Raw genomic sequence first — 22,909 nt, forward strand, 5'->3', positions numbered from 1 at the left:
AGTGCATGAGGGTTCCATTTTCTCCACATCTTCACCAACACACGTATTTTCTGTTTTTTTTTTTTTTTCACAGTAGTCATTCCCATGGGTGTAAGATGTTATCTAATTTTGGTTTTCATTTGTATTTCCCTAATGATTAGTGATGTTGAACATCGTTTCATGTGCTTATTGGACATTTGTGTATGTTCTTTGGAGAAATATCTACTTAAGTCTTTTGCCCATTGATTAGTCAGGTTACTTTTTTGTTATTGCTTTGTCAAGTTTTAAGCAATCATTTTTAAAAAATGAGTAAAGAGATGAATGTGAACAGTAGGATCACTCTTTTGCTTTGTCATTGAGCAGCTAATAAAATATAAATATATATGCAGTTATAAATATAGAAACATTTATAATTTTATCCTATTCCCAATGTACAGCCAAAGAGATTTGAATAAAAGTGTCCAAGTTTTAAAAATCTCTTCATCAAGTAGTCAAGTCTTTGTTTGCTATAATCTCATTCGTAACAAAATCTCCTTTGCTCTAAGGCATAGCTTTTCTTTCTAATCTACCAAACATTTCGACACAGCCTTTTGAACAATGTCTTCTTGCCATCCTTTTCCTTCACCACCTGATGTTGTTCCCTGGTGTCATTACAGGGAATAAGCCCATTGTAAGTTACCGATTTTAATATCATTTACTAATATTATTTTATAACTTTAGAAAGTAAATGATAATATAAAATATTATTTGTGTTTTCTCAAAGAAGCATTTTGTTCTTAAAAGACTGCCGGCCAAGGATGAAAACAAACAAACAAAAAAATTAGAACTTTCAACATTTCCTATAAATCAAGAACTGTTTTGTCAACTTTGTATATTTTATTTTATCTTGGCAAAATCGTACTAGAACCCATTTTATAGAACTAAGGGTGTAACAGGGCAGGAAATTAAGAATCAAGGAGGAAAAAGAAACCTAGAAAAATGAATGTTATATAACATTTATTAAATGCCAAACATGTACTGAAAATTTTGCATTCATCAGCTCATTAAATGTTTACGCACCACTTCATATAGGAAGTTCAATATCCCTGTTTATCACATGAGAAATATGAGGCTCAGAAAGATTTGTTAAATTTAACCCAGTCACACAGTTGTGGCAGACTTTGCTGAGGGATTTTAAGATTTCATTTAAAAACATTTTGAACTTTCTTTAAATTTTCTTTTTTGTAGCTTTGTTAACAATTACAAAATAAAGAATATAAGGTAAAAATATTAATCTTGAGTCCCAGTGTCAATAATAATCCTCAGTTCACAGCAAACCTATTGAATTCTGAAGGCATGATTGAAATACTATGTCAAAAGTATAGTAAAGATTAAATTGTTACACAGCCCCTAAATATAAGCAAGTTCAATGGAAAGGGTCAAAGATAATATTATGCTGTGATTAGACTTGTTTGTATTCATTTTATGCAGAAAAACATAACCTGTTCATTGTTTGACCCTGAAATTTGCACATAAATTGAAAATTATGTAACTGTGTTCTGCAGTGACCTGTCTACATCAATAATAGACAAGAAAGGCTAATTAAAAGGTCTCAATCTGATTGCTCAGCTTCTCAAAATCTCTTCTTCTTCATTAAAGCCCATTAATGTTATCAAAATCAGAGAGATTCTAAAACCTCATGTTTGGGAAAGTTGTATTTCCTTTAACGTGGGATTGTTTTTCTTTTATTACACACATCAGTGATGATTATTGATGCCGCTCCTCTCCTCACTTTGAGAGTGGGACCTAAAAAGATCAATAATAGATGCAATTAATAGTTAATATTCATTTTAGTGCACATACCTTCAATAAATCAAGGGCATTTTTGCGAAAGATTGGGGGATGATGGGTCAGAAAAGTGAAGAAACAATTGTGGAAGCCATCCTTGGGGAGAGTAAGGTCCAAGGATCTCAGCAGTAGGTGTGTATGGAAATTTGCTCCAATGAGCTGCCCACTAGATGCCTGTCCCCGCCAAACTTGCATCTTTAGGTGTCTTAATACAGCATTCAATCCCAAGTAGAATAGTCCTGTCATTCTGTCTTTGATCAGTTGTCTATCCTTAGGTCAATTAGCCATGTAATATCATCTTGAGATACAGGATAATGAGTATTTCAGGGCTCTTTTCTGTCCCTCTCTGAGCTACACCCTTCCTCACTTGGCAAGGGGTGTGTCCAGCTAAGAGGACACACCCACTCAGAGACATGCTCCCTTTTCCAGATCCAGGATCTCAGGTTTCTGTGGTTCACGTCTACCTCAGAGGTCTTTGTAGGCCTCTTCCCCAGCTCTGTCCTCTGTCAGATGAATTGCCCTGCTGGTGTGCTTACCCCAGGCTGGAGTGGCTAAGCAATGACTGTGGATTTGAGGCATTTGTATGTGAACAGGTTAGACATGGATTTACAACCATAGCCTGAGTGGTCATCTTGAACCAGGATACACATTCATTTTGTGTTTACTTTGGACACCATTCCAGGCTACACATAATAGCACTTATTTTACAAGACTCTAGCTATGTTTTTTTATTCATATGACATGTTCTTACACAATGAACATAGAACATTCGTGAGTCTTTCTTGGAGGTATGTACCCTTCAGAAATACATCTCTACATTTCAACATATGCTTCCAAACTCTCCATCTCATTAACCTAACTTCTTTGTCAAATTAAAAAAAAAATGTTTTCTACTGAAAAACATTCATGTTTTTATTTTTTCCAGGTATTCCAACATCTCATTTTTTAGAATCAATGGTACTAAACTCTTAGCTCTATATAATTCTTGATTTTTCCATTCCAGTGGAAACATACATTCAGAGATGGGAATGCCTAGGCCTTGAAATGCACTACAAGAATATGTTTTAACCTGTTAGTGCTCAACAATATTAATAGAATTTTAATCTTACTTTTTACCTCATAAGAGGAATATATTATTGCATAGCTGAAAATGATACTCTTATATTACTTGTTATAGAAATTTTTATACTTTCATTTATATATTTTAAAGGCTACAAGAGAATAGCCAATGAATTAACTAAGTATCTTCAAGGTAATATTCAAAACTCCATAAAATTTTAAAGATCCAAAGTAATTGAATGATATCTTTCAAAGTTACTCGGGGGATTTTACAAATGGGAAAATAGAAATAAGGCCTGTTGGCTCTTAGTTGAGTGACTGTTGTGCTACTCTAGAGTAGTTGGAAATAAATAAATAAATAAACTCAATAATTGTTGACTCGCTTCGTCATGAAGTGGCATCATTGTCTGGGGCAAATACCTGGGGTTCATTGTCTCACACCAGAGAAATTGTGGATGCAGACACACAAGAAGTGAGTTTAAGGGTGGAGGTTTAGTAGGCAAAAGAAAGAGAAAAAAGAATAGCACTCTGTCTTGCAGAGAGAGAGGGACTCCCAAGTGGGACTTCTAGATTTGTGCTGAAATGCATCAGATTTCATAGATAAGCTTGAGGAGTCAGTGTCTGATTTACACAGGGCCCAAGAGATTGGTCGGACGAGGTGTGACATTTGCATAGCACATGAAGAAGCTGGTCATCCCACCCTAATGTTTTATTATGCAGATGGTGTCTCTACCTGGCCATCACCATGTTGTCTGTTCGTTACTGTACACATGGTTGACAAAAGGAAAGTTGGAGCTGCCATGTTGAACATGCCTGGCTCCCAAGTAACCCTTTTCTATTGGCACAGTTGCCAGCATTCACCTGTGCAGGCTTCTAGTTTGCCTTTCTATGTCTGCAGCTGAGTTTTACAGGCTGCTCTTTGTTGGAAAGGAAATGATTTGGGGGCTGCTTTTATTAAAAGGGAAATCTTACCAAGGACTCTCTGGCCCTAACATTTTCAAACTCCATCAGAATAAATCAACTTTATCACCAATATAGCCAATTAAACACATATTCTTACTGCGCATTATTGTTTTGAATTATTGCTTCAATGTAAATCCTAAGCAAAAGCTATCTGAACAAAGGAAATAATCATCTCCCAAGACAAAAGTAAGATGCTCAGTTGAACCTGCCTCCTTTTGCCATTCCCTATCAGATATATATGACATTGATGCTTTATTGTACAAATTTCATTTTACACCTCACCTTCAGTAGAGTGGAGATAAGCCAGGAGCAATGTGTGCACTCCCCTCTCAATATAGCAATTAGAAAATATTAATTAGGACTAAACACATAACATATCTCATCAATCATGCTTTTCTTCAAGTTAGAGTTAAATTCAGCATGTGAAAAGGTACCTTTAATGAAGGGCCTCTTTTTAATGAGGATTACAGTTTCCTGGTCTGATTTCTTTTCTTTCTTTGCAATTTTATATCTCATACTAAATTCACCTTTCTCAACAAGAGCATTTACTATTTCAATACTCCTTATTGCTGTGACCCGATTCTGGTTTGTTTACCTTTGCTTTCTGCCTCATTTCATCACGTACCATGGGCCTCCTTGTCTATGTAACAACCAGTAAATTGCTTCGTTAGCTGTGTTTATATAGAGTATCAAAGTCACCAAATACATCACATTTCAGAAATTATCTTGGGCAATGACAGTAATTATCACACAGGCTCTTTATCCTCTGAAAGGTTTTCAATGGTTGAGAGCTTTTTTAGCAACCATTTTTACCTGTAAAATAATCTAAGAATCCTTTTAACCAAAGTATTTTAAATTCATTAAATGTAGGAATTAGCCTAGTACTAATAGCATGTTTAGAATGTATCTGGTGTTTCAGATAGCCACCTATTCTCACTGCAGTGGTGAAGCCAGCCCAAGCAGTTTTACCAAATTTAAACACAGTTCCATAAAATATTATTTGATCACTCAAAAGATATCTGTGTTTTGTGCTAGTATTGAGTATATAGTGATGATTATAATACAGTTTCTTCCTTTAAGGATCCTTCATTTTCTTTCAGAATGGGCATGTTTAGTTTATCTGTTACAGAGTAAAGAAATCAAATAGAAAATGCACCATTGTATAGCATTTCAATATCATGTACTATAATTAGGATATCTGGAGCCCCAGAAGAGCCAGATGGATAGATGGGTCTGAGGCAGGTCAGATAATTCTTCATGGAAGGAACAGCACCTAAGGTGTGAGTTATAGGAGTCCATATTTGAGTAGGATGAGAGAATATATGGATTTTGTTGGCTGAGGGTAAAGACTGTGGTGCCAAAGCATGAATTCTGGCTTGGCTATTAAGTAACTACATGAAATTAGGTAAGCGAAATAGTAAGAATTCTAGTACCTGCTTCACGAAGCTGTTTGGAGAATTATATGAGTTAATATGTTAATATGTAACGTGCTTAAATTGAATAAGGCATGTAATAAATTCTCCATAAGTGCTAGTGTCACCGTCATCATTGTCACATCCTTATCATATCAGGCTACTGCTATAACAAAATCGATCCAAAAAAAAATTCATAATCCAGGAAGTGTATCTCCTGTTCCCTTTACAGTAGTTGTCATGTAAACAGATTGGTGAAGCGGCTTTTCTGTTGTATTTACTCAGGGACCCAGGCCTTCAGTCTGTGGCCTTCAAGGTCCATCCCGCTGATCATGACTTTTCCATCCACATGGAGAGGTACAGAACATGGGGAACAGTGTGCAGAAGTCTGTGTGGCCTCACCTGGATGTGTGCACATTACTTCTACTCACATTCCGTGGGTTAGAACTCAGCCTTATGAGCTCACCTAGTAGCAAAACGAGCTGATAAAGTGCCTGTGTGAGCAGCCACAGCCCAGAAACAAGCATGTGCTATAGAAGCGTGACCACAGGACCTGAAATAACCATCCTTCTCAACCACGTGGCTGAGGAGGGACAAATGCATGAAAGAAGATGGTGTGCATCTCCGGACCATACATGGATGGTTATCCTGAGATTGCTCATGAGTCAAGGAGTAGAGAATGATAAATAAATTAGGAGGCAAAGAAAGAAGATAGTGTGTGAATTTTTAATCCTGTTTAGTATGTCTGATATGTTGCAGAGAAATCTCACAGATCTAAACAATAAGTGTTTAGATCTCAGCAAAAGGAACAGGTTGCCATTGTAGACATCAGGCCATCAGTCTCCAGATAGCAGTTAAAATCAAGTGAGACTACAAAGGAAAATGAGTTGGGGGTCACAGTTTGTTTTAAAAGTCTGGACTGGAAAAGGAACCAAAAGAGGAGAAGGAAGGTTGAGACTTTGACAGAGTACCAGGAATACCATGCCAAAGAGCTTAAGGAATTGAGGTTTCAAAGCAGAAGGCGTTTTCAGCGTATCAGCAGCAGCAATAAATCCAGAATGGGAAGGGTTGACATTTATTTTAAAATGGTAATTAGGACATCATTAGATATTTAAGCAAGGGTTCTTTTAGTGCAGTAGTAGAAACTGCTAAGAAGCAAGGAGTGAATGATGACTTCTGAATCACTAAAGCACTGAAAATGTTTCCTTTTGTGTAACAGCATAGTGGTCCTTGTCAGGTATACCAGTTCTGAGTTTTGTTCTTGTGTTGCTTTAATTTCTTGTTATCTCTTCTTCCTTCTTTCTAGGCCTTCTAAACAGGCTTTTTTTTGGGGGGGAGGAGCAGTCTGAAACTATAAACCAGTGATTTGAAGTATGCATAGCCTAGGGTTCAGCAATCAATTGTTCTAAAATTATATGAAGAATTCATTTTATTTATTTATTTATTATTTTTTTAAATTATTATACTTTAAGTTCTAGGGTACATGTGCACAACGTGCAGGTTTGTTACATATGTATACTTGTGCCATGTTGGTGTGCTGCACCCATCAACTTGTCAGCACCCATCAACTCGTCATTTGCATCAGGTATAACTCCCGATGCCATCCCTCCGCCCGGCCCCCTCCCCATAATAGGCCCCGGTGTGTGATGTTCCCCTTCCCGAGTCCAAGTGATCTCATTGTCCAATTCCCACCTATGAGTGAGAACATGTGGTGTTTGGTTTTCTGTTCTTGCAATAGTTTGCTGAGAATGATGGTTTCCAGCTGCATCCATGTCCCTACAAAGGACACAAACTCATCCTTTTTTATGGCTGCATAGTATTTCATGGTGTATATGTGCCACATTTTCTTAATCCAGTCTGTCACTGATGGACATTTGGGTTGATTCCAAGTCTTTGCTATTGTGAATAGTGCTGCAATAAACATACGGGTGCATGTGTCTTTATAGCAGCATGATTTATAATCTTTTGGGTATATACCCAGTAATGGGATGGCTGGGTCAAATGGTATTTCCAGTTCTAGATCCTTAGGAATCACCATACTGTTTTCCACAATGGTTGAACTAGTTTACAATCCCACCAACAGCGTAAAAGTGTTCCTATTTCTCCACATCTTCTCCAGCACCTGTTGTTTCCTGACTTTTTAATGATCGCCATTCTAACTGGTGTGAGATGGTATCTCATTGTGATTTTTATTTGCATTTCTCTGATGGCCAGTGATGATGAGCATTTTTTCATGTGTCTGTTGGCTGTATGCATGTCTTCTTTTGAGAAATGTCTGTTCATATCCTTTGCCCACTTTTTGATGGGGTTGTTTGTTTCTTTCTTGTAAATTTGTTTGAGTTCTTTGTAGGTTCTGGATATTAGCCCTTTGTCAGATGAGTAGATTGCAAAAATTTTCTCCCATTCTGTAAGTTGCCTGTTCACTCTGATGGTAGTTGCTTTTGCTGTGCAGAAGCTCTTTAGTTTAATTAGATCCCATTTGTCAATTTTGGCTTTTGTTGCCGTTGCTTTTGGTGTTTTAGACATGAAGTCCTTGCCCATGGCTATGTCCTTAAAAACTGGATATTTAAAATATGTCCATACACAAAATATTAAAGATAAAATGAGTTTCATGTCAGAAAAGATAGTTTGGTATATATACTTTTCTTTCAAACAAGTATACATACAGTTTATGAAGTCATCTTTTTATTTAAAATATGAAAAGTCAAACTTCAGGAAATACTCCTTTCAGCATGCCCCTTGCCTCTGTGTATTGCCAGTGAAATCACATTTTAAAATATTTTTCTAAACTATTTCTGTACACTAATACATGGTCCAGTAACTCTGATAACACCTTTGATAATTTCGATGCAAACTGAAGTGTGCTGTCACTGAGATCACTAAGGTTACAGTTTCAGACATGTTGCTATTAATTGCCTGATATGTGCATTGACCTATAAACCTAATTCTTTTGAACTTAAGATAGACTTAAATTATCATGGTGAATCGAAAATATTCTATTATGTGTATGTTCTAGATATTTGAAAATACTGGTCATGTGATATCAAATCATTGGCAGTGCTGAGATGTCCTTTTATTTGCAAACTTGCCTCTGATAGTTCCTTCTACAGTAGGAGAGCAACCGAGTGAAATAAGTAGTTCATCTGTGAAGAGACATTTGGGTGCATGATCTTCCCAAAATATATGTCCCGTTTATTTTCTCAAATGTTGTTCTTCCTTCACATAAGTATGAATCTTCTAGTCATATTTATTTGCAATAGGTTGCCAAACTTGCTTTATAAGGAAACTGAGAAGAATGGAATTTTATAAATAAGGAAACTCAAAAAGGAATTGATCCCTTTCTATTGAGTGTCTGGCCTATTATTCTACTTGGTTAAATGACCCGCTAGGATGATAGGTAATTCGAAATGTCATCAACAATTTATATTAACACACCAGTACAAACTAGGGCTACTTTTATTGTCTTCTGACAACAACTCATAAATATATTCAATTATAGCACTAAATATACTGTTTTACTAATAACTTTTCATCACTGGATCATAAATTCCTCGAAGGTGAGAGCTATCTCAGTGTTTTCCATAGTGTCTGATAGTTGCTCGATACATGTTTCTGGCATGAATAAATGGAAGGTTCTAAATTGTTGGCATCACTAGATATAAACACACTGTACTTTGTATGAGAGAGTGATTATTCTTATTATTCTCATTTAGAAATCACATTAAATGACTTATTAAAGATTACAGCTTTTATAAGAACTAGGGTTCAGATCATTATTTTGGTCAACATATTTGCACTGCTCAATAGCAATCAGTGTTTACTCTCCAGAATTACCAGGTCTAACTAGAGGTTAACTTTTGCTTGTAAATTCAAAACTTTTGAGAGATGCCTACCATAAAAACTGTCCAAAGATAATTTATCAACAAGTCAAAACAGATATATCACAAGGAAAATTCATGTATTAAAAAGCTAAAAAGAAATCAATCAAACAAAAAAAAATTTTGTAGAAAAGTTTCTGGAAGTCCTAGCCAGAGCCATGAGGTAAGAGAAAGGACAAAAAGGCATCCAAACAGGGTAAGAAGTCAAATTATCTCTCTTTGCTGATGATAGGATTCTATACCTAGAAAGTCCAAAAGACTCTTCCAGAAGGACCCTATAACTGATCCACAACAATGTACAAAAAATAGTAGCATTTATATATACAAATAAAGTTCAAGATGAGAGCTAAAGAGCACAATCCCATTTATAACAGCCACACACTAAAAAAAATAAAATAAAATAACAATAAACAAAACAAACTTAGGAATACATCTAACCAAGGAGGTGACAGATATCTACAAGAAGAACTATAAATAACACAAAAAAATGGAAAAACATTCCATGTTCATGGATTGGAAAAGTCAGTATCATTAAAATGGTCATACTACCCAAATAATTCCAGAGATTCAATGCTATTCCTATCAAACAACAAATATCATTTTTCACAAAATTAGAAAACACTATCCTAAAATCCATATGGAACCATAAAAGAGCCCAAATAGCCAGAATAATCCTAAGCGCAAAGAACAAAACTAGAGTCATCACCTTACCTGACTTCAAATTGTATTATAAGGCTACGTTAACCAAAACAGCATGGTACTGGTACAAAAAATAGACACATAGACCAACAGAACCCAAAATAAGGTCACACACTTTTTACCATATACAGAAAGTAACTCAAAATGGATTAAAGATTTAATGGAAGACCTCAATCTATAAGAATCCTAGGAAAAAAAAAAAACCATAGGAAACACCATTTTTGACATTGACCCTGGGAAAGAATTTATGTCTAAGTCCTCAAAAGCAATTGCAACAAAAATAAAAATTGACAAATGGGACCTAATTAAAGAGCTTCTGCACAGCAAAGGAAACTATCAACAGAGTCAACAGACAACTTACAGAATGAGAGAAAACATTCACAGACTATGCATGCAACAAAGGTCTAATATTCAGAATCTATAAGCAACTGAAGTTGATAACAAAAAAAAACACATTAAAAAGTGGGCAAAGGACTTGAACAGACACTTCTCAAAAGAAGACATACATATGGCCAATGAACATGAAAAATGTTACACTTCACCACTCATCAGAGAAATACAAATTAAAACCACAATGAGATACCATTTCACATCAGTCAGAATGGCTACTATTAGAAAGCCAAAAAATAACAGATGCTGGTGAGGTTGCAGAGAAAAAGTAACGCTTATATACTGCTGGTGGAAATGTAAATTTGTTTAGCCACTGTGGAAAACAGTTTGGAGATTTCTTAAAGAATATAGAACTACCATTCAACTCAGTAATCCCATTACTTGATGTATATTCAAAAGAAAATAAGTCTACTAAAAAAAAGATGCATGTATGCATATGCTCTTCATAGCACCATTCTCAACAGCAAAGACATGGAATCAACCTACATGCCCATCAACAGTGAATTGGATAAAGAAAATGTACATATTATACACCATGGAATAACACACAGCCATAAAGAGGAATGATGCGTCCTTTGCAGCAACATGATGTACCTGGAGGCCATTATCCTAAGTGAATTAACGTAGGAACAGAAAGCCAAATACCACGTCTTCTCACTTAACATGAGAGCTAAACCTTGAGTGCTCATGGACATAAAGATGGCAACAATAAACACTGGGAACTACTGATGAGAGGAGGGAGGGAGGAGGGCAAGGACTGACATGCTAACTTTTGGTGACAAGGTCACTACCTAGGTGACAGGATTATTTGTATCTCAAACCTCAGCATCACACAATATACCCATGTAACAAACTTGTGCCATGTACCCTGGGAATCTAAAATAAAATTGTGTAGGTTTATCAACAGCACAGTTCACAACTGTAAAGATACAGAATCAGCCTAAGAACTCAGCAACCCATGAGTGGATAAGGAAAATGTGATATATATACACCATGAAATACTACTCAGGCATACAAAATAATGAAATAATGTCTGTTGCAGCAACTTGGATGGAACTGGAAGCCAATGTCTTAAGCGAAGTAACTCAGGAATGGAAAACCAAATACTGCATGTTTTCACTTATAAGTGGAACTAAGCTATGGATATATGGAGTGGCATACAGAGTGGTATGAAGAACACTGGAACCTCAGGAAGAGGGAGGCTGAGAGAGTAGGTCGAGGGATGAAAAACTGCCTGATGCATATAATGTACTCTATTTGTATTGCAGTTGCACTGAAAGCCCAGACTTTATCACTATACAATTCATCATGTAACCAAAACCATTTCCACCCCAAGGCTATTGAAATTAATTTTTTAAAAATAATAAATCAGTGTAGCTTTTTTGAAAAGCAATTTTATTGATATCAGAAGCCCTAAAAGACACAAATTCATCAATACATTTTTATACCCAATAATGGCATTTTAGGAGTCTGTCTTACATAAATACTTCCAATTATGAAGAAGCTAAATGTGGTTTTGATTAAATGTAAAATAATGTGAAAACTCTATAATAACGTCATAATGGAATTGTTAACTAAAGTAAGGGTATATTCAGTTTTCATTATATTTTATAGACATTAGTGAAAATCAGATGAAATATGATATAAATATAAAGAAGTGGAGAAAATATTGTGTATATGATTACAAGTGTATAACCGACTTACAAAAAATTTTAAAAAGAAAAATGTGACAAAATGTTAAAGACATTTTGTAAAGAGGAGAGATTTTTTTCTATATTATCTATTTAAATTCTTATTATAATAAAATATATTTTAAAGACTCAGAGGTTTCCATTTACTTATCACATTAAATCAAATGTCAACCTGCATTTTCAGAACCAAAAGACTTAGTTTCTCAATACTTCACAGAACAACATACCTTTGTAAGTCTGATCAGTGTTTTGTTTTGTTTTGTTTTGTTTTGTTTTGTTTTGTTTGGATCAGTGTTTTTAACTCCTGCTCACTCATGGACGTCTTTGAGTCTTTGATAGTTAAAATTCTTTGTTGTGGTCTAAACTCCTTTCATGCCTTCAATGCATCTAGATGTTTACTTGCTTAAGACTTTTCTTAGATATGTTTCCTGATTCACTGTATTCCATGGGAAATTTCTCTTGCACTTGGAATTTCACTAGATCTTCCACAGATACATAGTAGCCTTAAAAACTCCAATTGTTTCTTTTCAGTTGATTCCAAAGTTGAATATGTGGATTTGTCAACTAAATAACATGGTCTTCCAAAGCAGGGATTATGCCCATTTTATGTTTAATATTCTTCATGTGGTTATGTGAAAAACAAAGGTGCTTAGAAACACATGCCCATGTGAAACTTGCCGTCTGGAATCTCAGAGCATATTGAATGCCGTCAGCTTAAGAAAGTAATAAAACAAGTGTTTCTTCATAAATATTATCTATAGAATGATTGTATCTAGTTCAGTGTAATGAGCTCTGTGTACAAAATTATTTTAATCCAAATTGAAATTTATGGAGTCGAGGATTTGTAAGTTTTGTTTCAAAGTAAAATGGAACTAGTTTCCAATTGGTGTCACTTTCAGGTTGGTGAGAGTTTGTTTATATCTACAGTAGATTAGTGCTATATATACCTTATGTTCTTACTGGATTAAATTTTCTTTCCTTATGGCTGCATTGTTTTCCAGGGCCTTCATCGGATCTTTCAGTTTCTCATGTTTTAGTTACGTCTTTAGATCTCTATTTGTCAGTCTTTTTATAGCAAAGTAAATATTCTAGTTTTTCATATGCCATAATCTGCTAGCCAGGTTATTTTCAGCTTTTATTATGAGCACCAATGTTCTATCCATTCTTGTATCATCAAATATGAAATATGTGAGATATCTTTCATTTCATATATTTGACAACCAGGTGAATAGTTATTGCCTTTATCATTACCATTTTGGCTGAATAAAAAATACAAAATGGCTAAACACATGCAAAAGAGTCTTTCATTAAAAAAATCGATCTTTTCAATTTACTGTATTCTTGTCTTAAAAAAGATATGTGAGGCTTTTTTTTTTTCTTTTGGACACCTAATATTTCATAGATATTCTAGTCATTGTTCAGTTGACTGCAGTTCAAAGCATCACTTTATTTCTCTTCATGGCTCTGCTATTCTATATTATCAAAGAAAAGAAGCCTTATTTAGAGATGTAGCCTATTTCAGCCATTTTTAAAAATAAAAACCAAAGAACCAATTATTTAGAGTGAGTCAAAGCATATTTCCCCTGTAGAGTAATTATATGGCTTTACATCCTATGGCATGGAAAAATAAAATAATCTCAAATGCATAGACTTGCATATGGAAAAAATGTCTACATACTGCCCTAGGGTTAACTGTAAATTCTTACTAGTGTTAATTAAAATTATGTGGCAAAATTCCTAAACTACTCAGTAAACATGACCTTTAAGTTGTTGTCTTGTTAATGCCCATAATTGGACCATTTGCTGTTGTCTTAGATGTTCTCTCTTCAGTCTTCATATTTGTAAACACTAAATTTTACTGGTAAATTGGTTTTGGATGTCATACAGGTTTTATCTATTGTATTATGGGCATAATCCAAAGACTCTGGATATGCACTTTTAGTCAAGTCTGTAGAGTTGTGTTTTTTTTAATTTGTGGAAGTACTGCCTGTCAGAAAATTACCTCCACCTCAGGTACATCACCTCTGAACCTATAATCACTATGTAACAAAGGAACTGCTGAATTTAATTTGTTGAAGTTGATAAAATTGTGAACCTTTAATATAAGTCACTATGAATCTGTGAAGTATTATCATTTGACTACATATCTGATGAAATAATATTTAAATATATGAATTACTCTAAAAATTCAATGTCAATTCACTTTTCTTAGTCCCCTTTAGATGAAACTATTGTTTCCGAAATTATGATAACCACGATTTATAAAGAGCCAACTATATATCAGGTTCTGTGTGAGGCCCAAGAGAACACAATAAAAACTTTTGCTTCTAAGGAGCTTGGAGTCTGGGGGGACAGCCAGCCATGTGTAAATAGCTCTTATATGTGATGATACTCATTGTAATATAGGAATAAATGGGTACTTAGGTGGCATGAAACAGGAGTGTCTCACCTGGGGCAAAGATGGCAATGAGAAAGGCAAGACAAAAGTAGAGAAAGAGAAGTCATTTCATTGAATGGTAAGTTTGGGGAACGGGCACCCGGGGCTCTGGGGGGAATAGTCAGGGCAGACCGAGGAAGTACCTCCTGTGAATGCATGAAAACAAGAAGAGCAAGGGACAGATTTGTGAAACCTTCAGTCATAGGATATAGAGCAATTGCAGGTACTTAAGAGGCACAGAAAATGAGACTGGAAAACTGAGCTGGAACCAAGAACAAAGGATTTTTAATGTCTTTATTAGGGGTTTGGATTTATGTGCTAGGTAATGGTCAGCCTCAGTCCCCACCTGTACAACTATGGAAAGGCGTGTGGCCATGCAAAGAAGTCAAATGTCATGAATGGCCTCCCTGCAGAGTTAGGATTTTTGTTAAGAGTACTTTGCATTTACTAAGAAGTAGTTTGGATTATTACATGGGTTATTAAGATCCCGTGTACTGAAAAATTTTGGTGGTCAGAGGAGAAGGCGGGCTCCCAATCCGGTTCCATCCAGTTCTCCCACCATCCCCCACCAGGGGTCTCAGCAGCTCAGAGGGCAGGAGGAGCGGCAGTGCCAGGCACCGCGCACAGGCCCTTCCAGAGTCAGGACGCCCAAGAGGAAGGTGAGCTCCGCTAAAGGGGCCGCCAAAGGAAGAGCCCAACAGGAGATCAGCGCGGTTGTCAGGTAAACCTGCTCCTGCAAAAGTGGAAGCGAAGCCGAAAAAGGCAGCAGCGAAGGATACATCTTCAGACAAAAAAGCACAAACAAAAGGGAAAAGGAGAGCAAAGGGAAAACAGGCCTAAGTGGTTAACCAAGAAAGTAAAGAAAAGTTACCTGCAGAAAACTGGGAAATGAAAACTGTGGAGAGTCCAGCCTCTGATGAAGCAGGAGAGAAAGAAGCCAAGTCTGATTAATACTAAGTACCATGTCTTATCAGCGGTCCCTGTCTCCCTTCTGGTATAATCCAGGGAAATATTTTTATCAGCTATTTTGTAAATGTAAGTTGTTTAGTAGCTCCAGAAACATTTTTAAGAAGGAGGGAATCCCATCTCATCCTATTTTTAAAGTGTAAATGCTTTCTTTTAAGAGGTGAAATCATTCACTGGTTGTTTATTTTTTGTTACAACCAGAGAATAGTGTGTGATATTGAATTATGGAAGGCTTTCACTGCCTTGGGTGTCAGCTTAACATTCCATAGATGAGGGATTAGTTTTCATATCCTATAATACAAAGCATATTAAATGGCAGTATGGAGTCACAATCCTGTATCTAATGTCGTTAACATTTTAAAGTACTTCTATTCCCATGTTGTTTTGTAGTAGAATTGTTTCCTGAAGAAAACTACTCCTCGATCCTGGCTCTCCCTGTCAGAATTGTGGGCACTCTGTAGCCTCTTTGGTTGTGATGGTCCTATTTTCCTAATAACTTTGTTACTGTGCTGTGAAAGATCAAAAATTTGAATATGTAGTGTACATGCTATTCAGTCGGAATAACTTTAAAAGAGAATTACAATATATAGCTTTTTAGATTTTTGGTACATGTGTTAAGAATGGTGTACAAATTGAAATGTCTGTACTCGACCAATACAATCTCAATTATGAAAGAAAAAAATATCTTTTTATCTTTTTTTTCTTCGTCCATTTAAAATGTTTGATTTTTCTTTCTAAATTAGGCTGTGATGTGCCAGTGAAATAGGCAATGTTGGCAAAACAATGTTTGTTACAATAAAATACATTAGACATTTAAATAACCTTAAAAACCAGGTGAAGGGACATAAACCCAGTCAATGGAATCTGGAACGATGTTTTCTGCACAAGCAAGTACAGGCATACCTCTCGTTAAAACTGATGTAAACAGAATGAAACATCAAATCCTACAGAAGGAGCCAAGTGGGGCAGGGGGTGGGGGTTAGGAGGGTGAGGGTAGGGTGGGGGTGAGGTGAAGGGAGGCCAAGGTGGAAGAGGGAAATGACAAACCAAAACAACACAAACTGAGGTAGCAGGACTTTGCTCAGTGCAGAAAAATTGGCTTATGAATAAAAATTAGACTGTGATATCAAATTAAATTCAGATCATCATGTCAAAAGACACAATACATGCTATTTAGTTTTAGGAAAAAAACACACATTCATTTCCTAAAATCTGCTGCCAATTAATTTGCTGACGGTGTCTGCTGGCTCGACTATTTTTTATACAAGGATGTGTATTAAATACTCCATTCTTTTGCCTAAGATAGTGTTAGTTCTCTGTACTTGCCAATGGACACTTTAATTGTGTGTATAAAAAGGAAAATCTTGCCCCATGGGAGTCAGAAAAAGCAAAATAAAATCTAGAGTATGAAACCTCCACAAGCCAGTATGTTTATGTGAAAATTCAGCAGAAATAGACAGTTGCTTTGAACAACAAAAAAATTAGTTAAGTTGAACATCTTCTTTATGTAAAATAGTCAAGACGGGAACATACCGCTAAAGTTCGTGTCTGTGCTATAGACCCAGATCACCAGAGGCATTATGAGCAGCACAAATGGCCAGGAAATCCCATCAGTGCATGCTGACAGTGAGTAGGATTTGGTGGCAGGCTGCACACACCCTTTACCAGGTTCTAGGTAGTTACGGGCCACAAACTTGCGCATCTTATCCATGAGAATCATGGGCAAGGAGATTTTCAGCACCATCAAAGTGCATAAAAGGTATTTCAGAAGTAGAATCAGTATAACTTGTTGAACTATTGATGATGGGACTGAGAAAGAGGAAGTTGGGGAAGTCCACCTTAGGTAACTGTTGAAATCCTTAACCAGCTCACTAGTTGAAATCTGTAATATACCTAACCAGAATCTTTAATGAAAATATTGGCTAAATACTGCTTTTGGGTTTTTTTTGTTTTTCTCTAGTGGGAGAGATCTCTGAGATTTGTCCAGAAACCACTGATTTTTTGTGTCGGGACAAGAAGTGCATTGCATCCCACCTTGTTTGTGATTATAAGCCAGACTGCTCTGATAGGTCTGATGAAGCTCACTGTGGTAAGTTTATCTGTCTGCTGTATGGCAGCCAGTTCAGCAGAGATTTTCCTTTATAAGTAGTGTTAGATATTGGCATTGATGATGGAGAAGAAGTATTATTTTCATGCACTAGAGTAGATTTAGAATAGCCCAAATATTTCCCCAAATTTGTATACAAGTACCAAATACAAATATAAATGGCAGTCCTTTCATATTCTTTACCCCTATACTGAGAACTGCAACAAGTCTATAGAAAATCATTTTACCAAAAAATAATCCCATTCTGTAATTAGGCACACTGTGTGTAGGGTTAGAATTAAAGTTTCTAGGAACTGCAGTAGCAATCTGCCTTTCTTTATTGGTCTTCATTTGTTTCTTCTATTTTTTTTTCCAAAAAATTGTTAATTTTGTATATGTGGCTGAAAATCAGCACTTTTAATAAATACCAGTTTAGTAATTAATTTTATCAATTACATTGCACTGAGGACTGGATGGGCCCCATTGGATTTTTATTCAAGCTTTAATTCAAGCAATGTTTTAAAACTTATATAAAAAACTAAGTATATAATTTTAAAATATGAGCAGATATTTAAATTCAAAGGATCTTTATTCCATATATCTTTTTTTTTTTTTTTTTTTTTTTTTTTTTTTTTGAAGCAGAGTCTTGCTGTGTCCCCCAGGCTCAAGTACAGTGGTACGATCTCGGCTCACTGCAAGCTCTGCCTCCCAGGTTCATGCCATTCTCCTGCCTCAGCCTCCCGAGTAGCTGGGACTACAGGTGCCTGCCACCATGCCCGGATAAGTTTTTGTATTTTTAGTAGAGATGGGGTTTCACCATGTTAGCCAGGATGGTCTTGATCTCCTGACCTCGTGAACCACCCGCCTCAGCCTCCCAACGTTTTTTGCATATATCTTATTGGGAAAAAAAGGATCTTTTTTCCATATATCTTATCTTTGCTAGAGAATATTGATACCATCCGAGCTACTGTTGCAGTTACCATTTGCTGCCTAACAAGCTACCCCAGAAGTTAGTGGTCTAGGCCACTGTTACATTTTGCTCACAATTTTTTGGGTCAGTAATTCAGGAAGGGCTCTTCTGGGCGGTTTGTCTGTGATGGCCTGAGTCGAACTGATAGGGTGGAGCTGGATAATCACATCCAGGATGACTTCTTCTCTTGATACTCTTTGGTCTCTCTGTCTTACTAGAGATGGTGTCTCATCCTCCAGAGTAGTGCATGTGACTTGGGCTTTACATAACATGGCAACCACAGGGCGGTAAGCCATTGTACACAAGGCTGGCTTCTACTAGAAAGTGTCCCCTGACCCTCAGGAAAAATAGCAACCGTTACTTTGATTTAGCCTCAGATGTTCCATAATACCATACCTGATTCCTGCTAATGGCCAAGCAAATAACAAAGTCTAGACTAGACTTTCAGTGGGAAAACATCACACGTCAAATGTAGAGAAGGTTGTAGGGTGATCTTTTTGGAGACAAACTAACACACAAGCATATTTACATTTTTATTTTATAGCTCAATTTAATTTTTATTTCTTAGAATCTTATACTGATGCTTCCAATGGGCTCATTTTCTATTTAAAATTTTTAATACATTTTTAAACTGTAAAAAGCTGTGGTAAAAAATACGTAATAAAAAATTTACCATTTTAACCATTTAAATGTATAATTTAATGGCATTAAGTACATTTGTATTGTGCAACCACTGCCACCATCCATCTCTAGAACTATTTTTATCCAAAAAACTAAAACTGTACTAATTAAAGAATAACCCTCCATTTACCCCTTCCCCTAGACCATGGTAACTACCCTTCTCCTTTCCATCTCTATAAAAGACCTTTCATTTCTCTTCTAGGTACCTCATATAAGTGGAATCACATAGTAGTTTTCTTTTTCTGTGACTGGCTTATGTCACTTACCATAATGTCTTCAATGTTCATTTTGTATTTTAATTTTAAATGAAAGTATTTTTAAAAAGTCAAAACAATCAACACATCTTAAGACTTTATTACTAATACCAGAGAATTATAGTATTAATTTTATAAAATATCATGTATTTCTTTCATAGTATGTACATTCTCAAATAAAACTTATAGTGCACTGAGTAACATTTTCTAGTGTTATTTCTAGCTTATTTTAAATTCACCGGCCAGGCGTGGTGGCTCACACCTGTAGTCCCAGCACTTTGGGAGGCCGATGTGGGTGAATCACAAGGTCAGGAGTTCAAGACCAGCCTGGCCAATATGGTGAAACCCCATCTCTACTAAAAATAAAAAATAAAAAAATAGTCAGACCTGGTGGTGGATGCCTGTAATCCCAGCCACTCGGGAGGCTGAGGCAGAGAATTGCTTGAACCTGGGAGGCAGAGGTTGCAGTGAGCCAAGATTGTGCCACTGCACTCCAGCCTGGGCAACAGAGTGAGACTCATCTCAAAAAAAAAAAATTCACGAAAAAAGTGTATTTTTAAAAATACTGAGTGTAAGGAATTAATTTCAATGGAAGTCTCTAAAACGTGTGAAATCACCATTTTCCCCACAAGATGTACTAAGCAGGGCATTTAATAGTCACCCATGAAACAGTAAAAACTTGGACAAATTCAAGCCCATAAACTGCAGTCAGCACTCAGGTGAAAGAGGAGCCCACACATTTAGAGCATTAAGAGGGAGCACAGCTGCATCTGTGAGGAAATACAGAGGAACCACATGATTAAGAGCCTACCTACTGACCCCTGCACTTAGCACCACATGCTGGCTGGATTACACCCCAAATCTTCAACGCCAAAGTGCTTTGCCAACATACCCTCCATCAAACCAAAGGCAAGAAGTCAGCTACAAATGAGGACCCTGAACAAAGCCTAAGTCCTCTGGAAACATCCAGAAAAGAATTCTAATGACTGTACTCAATCTACGCTGAAGTTAAAGGAACATTTGCACACAGAAATAAGAAAGAACCAGTGAAAGCACTCTGGCAACTCAAATGGCCAGAGTGTCTTCTGTTCTCCAAAGGACCACACTGGTTCTCCAGAAAGCATTCTTAATCAGGTGAGATGGCTGAAATGGCACACACAGAATTCAGAATATGGGTAGAAACAAATATTGAGATTCAGGACGACATTGAAACCCAATCCAAAGAAGCTAAGAATAACAATTAAGTTATGCAGGAGCTGACACACGGAATATCCAGTATAATAAAATAACCTAACTCACCTAATGGAGCTGAAAAGCACACTACAAGAATTTTACGATGTAATCACAAGTATTAGCACCAGAATAGAACAAGTTTAGGAAAAAAATCACAGAGCTTGAAGACTGGCTTACTGAAATAACATAGACAAAAATAAAGAAAAAAGAATAAAAAGGAATGAAAAAATTCTCTGAGAAATATGTGATTATGTTAAGAGGCCAAATCAATGAATCACTGGTATCCCTGAAAGAGACAGGGAGAAAGCAAGCAACTTGAAAAATTGCTTTCAGGATATTGTTAATAAAAACTTCGCCAACCTCACTAAAGAGGCCAACATTCAAATTCAGGAAATGAAGAGAACCCCTGCAAGATATTACACATGAAGATCATCCACAAGACACATAATCATGACTTTTTTTTTTTTTTTTTTTTTTTTGTGAGCTAGAGTCTTGCTCTGTCGCCCAGGCTGGAGAGCAGTGACATAGTCTCAGCTCACTGCAACCTCCACCTCCCAGGTTCAAGCAATTCTCCTGCCTCAGCCTCCTTAGTACCTGGGATTACAGGTGTCTACCACCACACCCAGCTAATTTGTCTATTTTTAGTAGAGATGGGAGTTTGCCATGTTGGCCAGGCTGGTCTCGAACTCCTGATCTCAAGTGATCTGCCTGCCTTGGCCTCCCAAAGTGCTGGGATTACAGGTATGATTCACCACACCTGGCCATAATAATCACATTTCCCAAGGTCAAAATGAAAGAAAAAATGTTAAAGGTAGCTAAAAAGAAAGGGCAGGTCACCTACAAAGGGAACCTCATCAGACTAACAGTGAATCTTTCAGCAGTGAATCTTTTGCCCTCCAAGCCAGAAGAAATTGGGGGCCTATATTCAACATTCTAAACACACACACACACACACACACACACACACACACACACACACACAACAAAACCAAAAAAACCGCTACAACCAAGAATTTCACATACAGGCAAACTAGACTTCACAAATGAAGGAGAAATAACTGAGACAAGAAAATGCTGAGATAATTCATTATCCGCAAACCTGCCTTACAAGAGCTTCTGAAGACCATCACCAGCCACTACAAAAACACACCTGAGTACACAGACCAGTGACACTATAAGCAACCAGACACACAAGTCTGCGTAACAGCCAGCTAATGACATGATGACAGGATTAAATCCATGCATATCATGTTAACCTTGAATATAAATGGGCAAAATGCCCCAATTAGAAGGCGCAGAGTGGCAAGCTAAATAAAGAAGCAAGACCAAGTGGTTGGCTGTCTTCAAGAGACCCATCTCACACTCAGTGACACCCATAGGCTCAAAATAAAGGAAAGGAGAAAAATCTACCAAGCAAATGGAAATCAGAAAAAAGCAGAGATTGCAAACCTCATTTCAGACAAAATAGACTTTAAATCAATAAAGATCAAAAAAGACAATGACAGTAGATATGGTAAAGGATTCAATTCAACAAGAAGACCTAACTATCCTAAATATATATGCACCCAGCACAGGAGTACCCATATTCATAAATCCAGTTTCTAGAGACCTATGAAGAGACTTAGACTCCCAAACAATAATGGTGGAAGACTTCAACACCCCATTGACAGTATTAGACAGATAATTGAGGCAGAAAATTAACGAAGATATTCAGGACCTGAACTCAACACTTGACCAATGAACCTAATAGACATCTACAGAACACCCCGCCCCAAAACCACAGAATATACATTCTTATTGCCAGATGGCACATACTTTAAAATTGACCACGCAGTTGTACATAAAATAATCCTCAGCAAATTCCAAAAAAATGAAATTATACCAACCATCACAGCACAATAAAAATGGACATCAGTGCCAAGAAGATCTCCCAATATAATGTATTTACACAGAAATTAAACAATCTGCTTCTAAATGACTTTTGGGTAAATAATGAAATTAAGGTAGAAATCAGGAAGTTCTTTGAAACTAATGAGAACATGCATGCAACATATCAGAATCTCTGGGACACAACTAAGACAGTGTTAAGAGGGAAATTTATAGCACCAAATGCCCACATCAAAAAGTTGGAAAGATCTCAAATTAATAACCTCAAATAATTTCAAATTAACCATCGCGGTCGTTGATTGGTGGGACATCTGCGTAAAAGTGTGAAAGCCCATGGAAAGGGATGACTAAGGCCAATACAGAGTGAGAAATGTAAGCAAGCAAATATATGTGAATATTTTTAAATTAATAAGGGCAGCCTGGCTGTTTGACTGCAAAATAGAAGAAAGGAATTAGAAGAGAATGTGAAATTGAAGGACATGGAAAAATATGTAACT

At 36.5% G+C, this 22,909-nt stretch overlaps 1 protein-coding gene and 1 pseudogene across 5 annotated transcripts in view; both read left to right on the forward strand.

The window, feature by feature from the left end:
- The window catches only part of MALRD1 (MAM and LDL receptor class A domain containing 1), a 732,448-nt gene that overhangs the window by 437,434 nt on the left and 272,105 nt on the right, over window positions 1–22,909 (forward strand). For 3 of the 5 annotated variants that reach the window (XM_028826041.2, XM_077945484.1, XM_077945481.1), the window contains exon 30: window positions 17,262–17,390. The exons of the other annotated variants lie outside the window; for them this stretch is intronic. In XM_028826041.2, coding sequence (XP_028681874.2) covers window positions 17,262–17,390 — 129 coding nt within the window. The remainder of the gene's footprint in view (window positions 1–17,261; window positions 17,391–22,909) is intronic. 5 annotated transcript variants of the gene reach the window in all.
- On the forward strand, window positions 1,864–15,743 carry LOC107000060 (non-histone chromosomal protein HMG-14 pseudogene; annotated as a pseudogene).

This window comes from Macaca mulatta, chromosome 9 (assembly GCF_049350105.2).
Source record: "Macaca mulatta isolate MMU2019108-1 chromosome 9, T2T-MMU8v2.0, whole genome shotgun sequence".
Classification (NCBI taxonomy): Eukaryota; Metazoa; Chordata; class Mammalia; order Primates; family Cercopithecidae; genus Macaca; species Macaca mulatta.